At 40.7% G+C, this 9,277-nt stretch overlaps 4 protein-coding genes across 5 annotated transcripts in view; 1 reads left to right on the forward strand and 3 right to left on the reverse strand.

Annotated features, from left to right (window-relative positions):
• The window catches only part of LOC126558602 (persulfide dioxygenase ETHE1, mitochondrial), a 277,195-nt gene that overhangs the window by 37,613 nt on the left and 230,305 nt on the right, over nucleotides 1–9,277 (reverse strand). The gene's annotated exons all lie outside the window — the stretch shown is intronic.
• LOC126559740 (probable cytochrome P450 28a5) overlaps nucleotides 1–9,277 on the forward strand; it is a 149,762-nt gene that overhangs the window by 10,008 nt on the left and 130,477 nt on the right. The window lies entirely within an intron of this gene.
• Nucleotides 1–9,277, reverse strand: part of LOC126559190 (malignant T-cell-amplified sequence 1 homolog) — a 237,956-nt gene that overhangs the window by 3,088 nt on the left and 225,591 nt on the right. The gene's annotated exons all lie outside the window — the stretch shown is intronic.
• On the reverse strand, nucleotides 163–5,098 carry LOC126556933 (DNA repair protein complementing XP-C cells homolog). The gene is made up of 5 exons (XM_050212495.1): nucleotides 4,857–5,098; nucleotides 3,181–4,648; nucleotides 2,218–3,114; nucleotides 1,989–2,157; nucleotides 163–455 (listed from the first exon to the last, which is right to left on the reverse strand). Exons 1-5 carry the CDS (start codon nucleotides 5,072–5,074, stop codon nucleotides 163–165), a joined length of 3,045 nt encoding a protein of 1,014 aa, XP_050068452.1. The 5' UTR covers nucleotides 5,075–5,098.

A 9,277-nucleotide genomic window follows, 5' to 3' on the forward strand; every position in this document is an offset into this window, starting at 1 on the left:
TGTCACACTATTAACAAATAAAGAAAAGCAAGCAAAATGTAAAATATAATATCAACGAACAATAAACAAATATACTGCATACAGGTAAATGAGATAGCTATGTTCAAGAAAAGAAAAGCAAAAAGAAAAACAAACCATGATCATTGAACACTCTTCCCTTTCCTACTGGTTGAGATTATCAAAGTTGTACTTATGCTGGAGCTTCCGGCGTATCAGCAGCCCCTTGATTAACTTTTTCCAGTTACCATACACACGCTTTTCATACTTTTCGCGCGCTCTCTGCTCTTCCGCCTCCTGTTCCTGGTGCCAAGCGTCAACTACTACATCACGGAACTCTTCACAAACGACGAACCCGTCGTATACGGGATGGCTGCTACCACCGTGAAAATCAAATCCGGTTACTGCCTGAGCACAGTCGATGCGGAGCTTTCTGCAGATACGATTCAAACCCGGCACTGGAATAGGTTTTTGGAATGGAGAGTTAACGGAAACAAAGCTTACAGTTAGAGAGTATTTTTCATCTGTATAAAGGGTTATTTCGACATCCGTTGTTTGCACGAATACGTATTTCATTATCTTGGCATTATATTTCAACACTATATTGTTGGATGTTGTCCATCGGAATATAAAAAAAAGATATACAGGGTTTCGAACCAATATAATGGAATTATAAAATCACTAAGGGCAATGTTTCAAATCGAAAGTGGAATATTGCTAGCCGTTTGTAGAGCATGGCAAACATATAATGAAATTTGGCATTCAGTTAGAGGATATTTGCATCTCGGATGTGGAATTTTGCAATGAAGTTTGATTTAAAAAACAGTAATTAAAACTACTTTTCCACTTATTGTTTGCAGTAAACCTGTTCAAATATAAATGTAACAGTGTGCTGATACAAACAACTTATTTGCTGACATTTTTTATTCTTTTCCGATCACCCAAACGCTCGACAGAAAGTGCAGACTGCAGACTGCAAATTTCCTCGCTCGTGTTACAAATCTCCCCTAACTGAATACAAGGTTCCGCTGTATGATTGTCGCATGGAGTTTCACAGGAAACTTGCATATATTCTACTATCCATTTGAACAATTCCGCTGATTGATACATCGATTCCATTAAATGGAGCTAAGCCCTGTAATATTCAAGGGCAAGTGAAGCTGTTTACTACATAAGATTCTGTCTTCCAAACGATTCAAAATTTGCATCGTTTGGATTTGCATTTGCATGAACTTTGCTGTATATATATACAGTATATGTTACTATGCAGCAATAGTATGGCTGCGTCATGCAACCCGCTTTGCTGAGTTTGGCAGATCGGCTACAATATTCCAATTCACGCATTCAAATAATAAAATTGCATGTTGCTAGCAGTTAACAAAAAACGAAACCTTCTTTAAATGACTGAATACTGATCATGCAAACATGTTTTATGTTGCCTAAGAATATTGTGACTATGTATTTGAACATTGGCTAAAACATTAAATTTAACAAAATGCGGATTCAAATTGAACTTTCAAAATTGGCAATAATTTATAAAATCATAACAATTTTACTTACTTATTGCTTACACTATACACAAGAAGGAGATGAATTGATAAAAGAATGCTCAATATATCTGTAAGCCAACAAATCAACTAACAAAGTTTCTATAAGTTTAAAGAAACATAAAACAAACTTGTTTCAATATTTTCTTTTTTTAAATAATAATTGGTGAATGTTTTAACTCTTCATTTAACAATTAGTCAATATGTTACGGATTGAAACGAAATAAATTATAAGATTACGAAAACCTCCATACGTGGCTTACACGACAAAAAACTAGCTTGAGAAACACTGGAAAAGGAATACAAATTGCTCGTTTTGTGAGAACTGTTGAAATAGATTGCACCAAAAATGGAATTCATATTCAAATGTACGAAATATTCATCAAATGATGTAATAATCTTTTCAAGGGATGGAAAATAAGCCATAAATATGTGCTAACTTACATTGCAAATGAACCGTTTTCTTTGGTAACATGCATGGCTTGAAAAGCTCCACATTACCGTACGCATTCCGAGGTACAATACCATCCTCAGCCGTCGGTGGTTCGTATTCCTCGGTCTGCCAGTGGCCAAATAGTTCCAGTGGCTGCGAAGGTAACATTTGACCGGATGCCTGCAAACAAATGATAACTATAATCGTGCATTGCTTTTTCATCGCAAATACTTCACTCACTCTGTCGTATTTCGGACGACCGGAAACGACTTTGTACGGTGTTTCGAACATTTTTACCGTTCGCGCTTGCTTCAACCAAACTTCGCGAGCATGCAGCGTGTGAACACACTCGCGAGCATATACCGGTTCCTTGCCGGAGGTAAAACCCAGCGTTGGTGCATCCGGTGGATAGATTGCTTCAAACTTAAGCAGATGCCGCTTCAATGCAAAATATGGATGATTTTTGTATTCCGAAACCGTTCTCGGTAATGGGCGCTCCTCTAGGATACGGTTTAGCTCACGATCTTCGGCAATGTCGCGTACTGTTTGGCGATCACCACTGTACGGAAACAGCAGATTATCCATCCACTGTTGCATGATTCGATGTTTTATCGCTACCGTGAGATAATCCGCACAGTACCGCGCAGATACGTCCTTGATCGAACCATCGTTGTTCCACGCGAGTATGTAAAGCATTGGACTGGAAGCCTGCTGTACAAGCTCGGTGACACAGTCCAAAAGTCCACGCGTAACATCCAACGGTACCCAACGTTTTTCCTCCTCGGCGTATGCTTCAATCCAGAGATTTACTTTTTTAGACGAACTGTTGGAACCACTTTCGTCGTCGGTGGAAAGAACTGGGTTGTTCAACAATTTTCTCGTTTTGGGATTAAATCTTTCGATCTTGACAATCTTTTTATGGTTAGATGCTGTTGGCGTACTTGAGGCGGTGATCTTCGTTGGAGAACGTTTAGCCGGTGGTTTTATAATGACTTCTTCCTTCTTCTGTGTGTAGTCTCGTCGAATCATTTGGGACGATTCACTGTTCTTAGACTTGGAACTGTTTCCTTTATCGGAATTGGATTTCTGAGTACTTTTCTTGGTCTCCACAGGCTTGTTTACGTTATTTTCAATAGACTAAAACGCACAAAAATGTACACTGAAAAGTTAAAGCTCTTTATACATGGCAGTATTCAAATTTACCTTTTTGTCACCCTTTTCTTTCGATTTTTCTTGATCTAATCGTTGCTTGCGTGTCTTTCTTGGAGAAATAATGTCCGATGTAACAATTTCTTTAGAAGCCTCTTGTGCTGCTGATTCTCGTCCTTTTTTAGACCGCTTGTTACTGGGTTTGGCAATGTCCTCGGCTCCATCCAGTTGAGGAATTTCTACCAGAGAAGCTTTCCGTTTTTTATGTGAGTTTGATTTCTTCTTTTGTTCTTTTCCGTAATTATGATCATCTGTTACGTTCTTCTTTGCAGCTGCTGTCACTTTTAACTTCTCCTTAGCTGGCACCACCTTCAGCAGGTCCGAGCTGGACAAAACCTTGGGCACCACCTGAAGCGATGTTACCATTCGACACTGCACACCAATTGAGCGAAGCAGTATAATAAACAGCAAAATGTAATCTCGCTTACAGTTGGCCATCTGTGACAGTAACTGCAGACGGAGTGATTTTTCCAACGAAAGCTTCTTCCAACTGTTCACAAACATCCGCCTGTCCTTTAGGTCCACAATTTCCCGATAGTATTGCATTATCTGCCGCAAGTATTCAACATTTGTCTGACCCTTTGGGTAGCATCGTTCCGACGGTATGAGAGCATTTCCGATCGCTAACAGAGCAGGAGAATTCAGTACGGAGTTGGTAAAATTACCATGCGCAACACCCATGATGATTGTCATTTTGTGTAGCACCAGCTGTGCGTCACGTTTCTCCCGATTGATCATACGCTTGATGCAAGCTTCCACATCGAATTCGGTACATTTGCTCTTCTTCTTCTGTGCCGCAAGCTCCGGCTTGAGAGTGATCTGAACGGACTCAGTGCGAGATGTACTGGGCTGGGATGTACCCTCCTCGACCTCCTCCCAATCGGAGTCCGAATCTGCCTGTTTTTTTGCACCTTTTTTACCTTTTGCTGCTTTTGCGGAAGAGTTCTTTGATGATGCTGCAACGGTACCCTTTTCACCCAAAGCCAGCAGGTGTGATACGTCTGAAGTGTTGCCGGAAATACCAATCAACTCTTGTTGTTGCTTTTTCGCAGCGTTTTGTAGCTGATTCTTGGCCGTTTCAAGAGTTTTGGAAAAGTCCTGGAATTGGACATAGGTCTGAGATGTTTCGTTAATTTTCTTTATCAACTTCCGTACGCCCCGAGCATCCTTGTCATTGTTCTGTGTAGCTTCATTTTCATCTTCCGAACTATCGGAAAGCTTCCCTATACCAGCATTACAGTCAAATGTGGGAGCTTGTTGTGAGGAGGAGCTTGTACGCTCCAAAGGATTGGAAGATATTGCGTCAAAGAATTTAGAATTTAAATCGAGTTTGGTCGGATCGACAAGATGTTCGTCGCCACTACTGTCCGAATCTTGGTGTGACCGTTTTACAGATCTTCTTCCGCCAGCCATGCCAGTGGCTTGTCCGGGACGTTTAAACGGTCTCTTGTTATTGGGGATGCTGGAAAGAGCAATATGCGTGTTACCAAAGTATAAGCGTAGCCTTCAATTTTTTATAACCGGTTGGCTACCGGCAAAAATGCCTAAGACCTTTTTGGAAACAGGTAGCAACCCAAAACTGCCTATCGAATCCCCAGTTCAAAATATACGTTCAAGGTCACCATTGGAGTAGCCAAGCACGTGGTGGTTGCAAAAGTTTCCTTTCTTACCTATTGGCGAGCCCATTCTTGATGCTGACTAAAGTTTTCTCTTTTCCTTTGTTTATAGAAATTACATCAGAATCGTCAGAATTATCACTATCGCCATCGGAAGAGTCCCTCCGCCTAGACTTGTTCTTTCTATCCGCTTTTTCTGGCAACCATTCATCTTCACTCACTGAAAAATCACCTCCATCTTCCTCACTGTCCGACATAAATGTGTCACTCATCTTCACTTCTATTAATCACTACCAAACTCTACGTATTTTTTTGTGCTTTTGACGAATTTTTGTTAATATTATGCACTTAAACTAGATTGCGAAATAGACGCCGCCTGTTCTGTTTAGCAAGAAAGGCGTGCATGAATGTAAACAATTCGATGTGTCAACAAAAAAAAAAAACAATAAAAACATTATGCTGTCAAACTATCGCATAGCAACATATCGAAGGAGGGCGGTGGTCTATGAAATGTTCGCTGACCAAAAGTTTGCCGGACAAAAGTGAGTTGGTTCATTAATAATGGTCCCCGAACCAGTTTGTCAAATTGTAGGCGACAGCGGCCCCGGTCTTCACACGTTAAGCCAAGAAGAAGAAGAAATACACCTCAGTTTTCTCTGCCGAAGCTACTGCCATCATTATAGCTGCAAAAGAAGACACAAATCTCCATAAACCAAACGTAATATTCACCGAAAGTCTTAGCGTGCTTTAAGCTTTTGAAAATGGTAGATCACGAAATCCATATCCAAAGTCAAAAGACTTGAAGACTTAAACACCCAAGCACCTAAGCTACCACTTGGGCTCCCTCGATGGAACCGTACTCCTTCCGAGGATCTATCGCCCTGTCGTTGGTCATTCTTCAAGGACCTTTCCTTTGCTACTCTACTCGTCGTACTACTGGCTCGTCGTGGAATCCTTCACGTCTAGATGTTCGCGCTCTTAGCACATGCCTCATTATGCGGTAGGAACAGCAGGATAGAGGTTCATATTCTACATAGTCACCTGATTCTGCACCACAAGGTGCCATGAAAACTACTACAGATCAGATAGGTTTTGTGTTTGAATAGGGAAGGGAACAAATGAGTTGAGCAATCCTTTGAAATCCGTCCTTGTATTTTACATCTCCAATCGCTGGTTCCCTCGTAATGGAACTGTTTGCTATAATAGGAAGCGAAGCGCTCGTATCGTATCAATCATTGGCTTTAAAATCCGGAACAGCCTGTCCTTTTTTACGTATTGTTGTCCGTATAACATTTAGTTACTCTCCCGTTGTTGGTTGTTCCAAAAGCGCCATCGAACTGTAGTCCGCCAAAAGTACCACTAGATTCTGGCGCACAAAATTACAGGACCCGTGCGGTGCGTCAATATATTTTCGCGCGAATCATAGTATTCACTGGAAAAGTGTATATATCGGGGATTGTCATATATGTGTCAATGTGTCGTTCGAGTAGTCGTTAGATTTTATTAAATTGTAGGCGCCAAAATCTTCATATTGGTTCCCACGCCGAACCGACTTTAATCAAATTACCAAATTGAACGGACGTCAACAGAAAACAAATAATTATTTTAACCTTATTCTTTCTAACAAGAAATTTGTCAAAAAAAAACAACAAAATTATGGTATAAATAAAGCGAAATAGTTTTGGACGATCATGTTCGATCGGACCGCCAAGACTAGAACAACCTATCTTTAAACCAATCGAGTTTTTAGTTTATGAGCTTCGAGAGTCCCCCTACCCAAGGTAAGGCCTCGATGTCTCCAACAATCCTGTAAGGGAAATCTCTTCCAGATTTCTATGATCGCCTGGATGATCAAAGGCGATACCGATTCGTAAGTTTCCACCTTGATTTCGGGAGAACGGACCTTCCCAACTCGAGCAATGTGACCGCGCTAGCAGTCCGACAGTCCGGCATGTGTGCGCGATCATATTACATGCCATCAAAAATTGATGAACGTTTTGTATTGCTCTATCTTAGTTCTACCTTCAGACGATCGATATCAAGCGCTGGCAGAACTTTGTTAGCTACTTCCGCACGAAAATTACGACAGGCTTCGAGAATTATTAAACTTATTCCGCCGAGTTGTGGAGCATCAACACAACAACAAAATAATCCAACAAAACGTGGCAAGGGTCATTGTGCTCCCGTTCTTTCCACCAAGGATTGGTCGGCTTCATATTGTCGGTTTCAACAATTACAACTCCCCATGCTTTGTTGATTTCTGATTTGTGCATCCAACAGCCAAGAACGATATCGGTGCGCAAGTGCGTATGACTGCCCTGTGTTGCCATCTCACTAACGTGCTCCTAACCATGGCCGAAAGCTTATGGTTGGTGCCACAGCGTCTGGTCGAGCAGAGCAAGACGAATAGAAAAAATGGACAGGTGAGCAGTGTTCGAGCGATTCTCGTGCACATCCAAACCCAGCCTAACGCTTCCCCGCTTTTTTTTTCACAGTTAGCCAAGAGCAAATGCGCAAAGCCAATAAACGGAATTGGATAAGCCCCGTACAAATGGGAAGTAATATTTTGTTCCTAGGGGAGGAGGATCTCACTTCTGACTATAGTGAGCAGGGGCTTCTCACTCTCAGTGACATTTTGTCAAACATTTACGACACTATGGTTGGGAGTATGAAACCGTTTTAGCAATTAATATACTGTTATGGCCTAATGAATATATGGAAATAAGACTGAGAAAAGCTCTATAATCCACACACCAAGATATAAATCACAAAATGTTCATATAAAAATTCTTCTTCTTGGCTTAACAAATCTCTAGGTCACGATGGCCATCTAATGACTTGCTGCCCTAGGAAGTGAAGTAGAAACGCTTCACTTGTTGAGTTGGATAATCAGTCCTCACTACGAAGGAATGGTTCGGGTGGGACTTGAATCCCGGTCCTGTTTTGTATAGACCCGCGCGATTATCGCAGCACGACCGAGTCGCCCTTAGAAATTAGAGTAACGGAATTGCACTTACCTCAAACAGTCTCTCTTGGTCGGATCTTTTTCAAATTTCTCAACATGCAACATAAAATCAGCACATCTGTTTTTCGGCCAATGCCGATTAAAAAAGTACGAATAATAATTCCGTGCAGAATAGAGCTTAACAACCTACGCGTACGCTTTTCTTCAGCTTTCATGTGTAAGTTAGTGGTTTAATGTTTAAAGATGAGCGAAACTTAACACCTTGACTAACCAACAAACCGTGCTTCAGAGTTTACCATTCCATTTCTTTGTAAAAGAGTGCTTAAATTTCAGCTAAACCACTCTTTCTTGCCAGCCTCATGTGTATGTAGATGATTTAGTTGCGTGTTGTTTTTTTTTTGTTTGTTGTTGTCACAATAAATTCAATATCATATTTCGATACATATAAAATGGACCTTTGCTATCCGCTACTTCATTCCCCCTAAACAGTGCGCCTAAAAGTTGTGTATTTTAGTTTAGTACAAGTAGTTGAGAAACACCCTGTGCTGGCTTTTTCATTCTGAGCGATTCCAACGGTAATGCAGTTTGATGGATATTTGTTAAAACGCACAAGTAATGCGCTAGCAGGACTGTGCAAATAGGTCTGCTGTGTCTTGTAGGTGCTTTTAATGGGAGGGTTTGACCGAGAGAGTTTTACCAGTTCCATTTACACTAAAATAAAACCTTTTGCTAAACAGTATAGTCGAGAAAAAGGCTGCATTGTCTGTTTGAAAGTAGGTGGGAAAACAAACTCAGTCGTTCCTTAAACAAACTACTACGGTCGTTATTTAAATCGTTGTCAAATTAATAGCGCTCATTTTAGTGTCTTGTGTCATTTATAAACCGGGTAATGGGTGTTGAAGGCAAGGCAAGGGTAAACTCAGTCACATTATGACAATTTTAAGCCAGATTTTGATTTCTCATCCACAAGATCATTAGTGTTAATAGCTGTAGAAATTTACAGCACGTGAAATAGTGAGAATATTCGTACTTTTAACCTACAAATTGCTTCCTTATTACACATCTGTATTTTTTTTTTGTCTCACCGCTTACAAGATAATTAATATGCTGATCCGTTCACATCCGCTGAAGAATAGAATGGATTGTGCATGTTGTTGGAAAGAGTGCCATTGAAGAAAAAACGGCCACAATCACTTATCACTTACTAGGCTAGGAAACATTTTACACATATAGTTTGCAATAATTCTCCCCACGCACGTTGCCGACTATCGCCTAGTGCCCGCACAGCTCTTCGCGGGTGCCGTTTGTATAGTACTGTGATGCAAAACATTTCTCACAAGTCCCATATTTTAAGGGGATTGCTTCGGTGTAATAGATTTCGAAAGACCTTCTGATTCTATGGTGTTTTGTAGAAAAAAAAATCTTTTGTGGTTCCCTTGTTTTAGTAAATACTCAAGGAATAAATTTGCACCTCTCGCTATAATAAGCAGGTGCTTCTCACTATAGTGAG

The sequence above is a fragment of the Anopheles maculipalpis genome, chromosome 2RL (genome assembly GCF_943734695.1).
Source record: "Anopheles maculipalpis chromosome 2RL, idAnoMacuDA_375_x, whole genome shotgun sequence".
Classification (NCBI taxonomy): domain Eukaryota; kingdom Metazoa; phylum Arthropoda; class Insecta; order Diptera; family Culicidae; genus Anopheles; species Anopheles maculipalpis.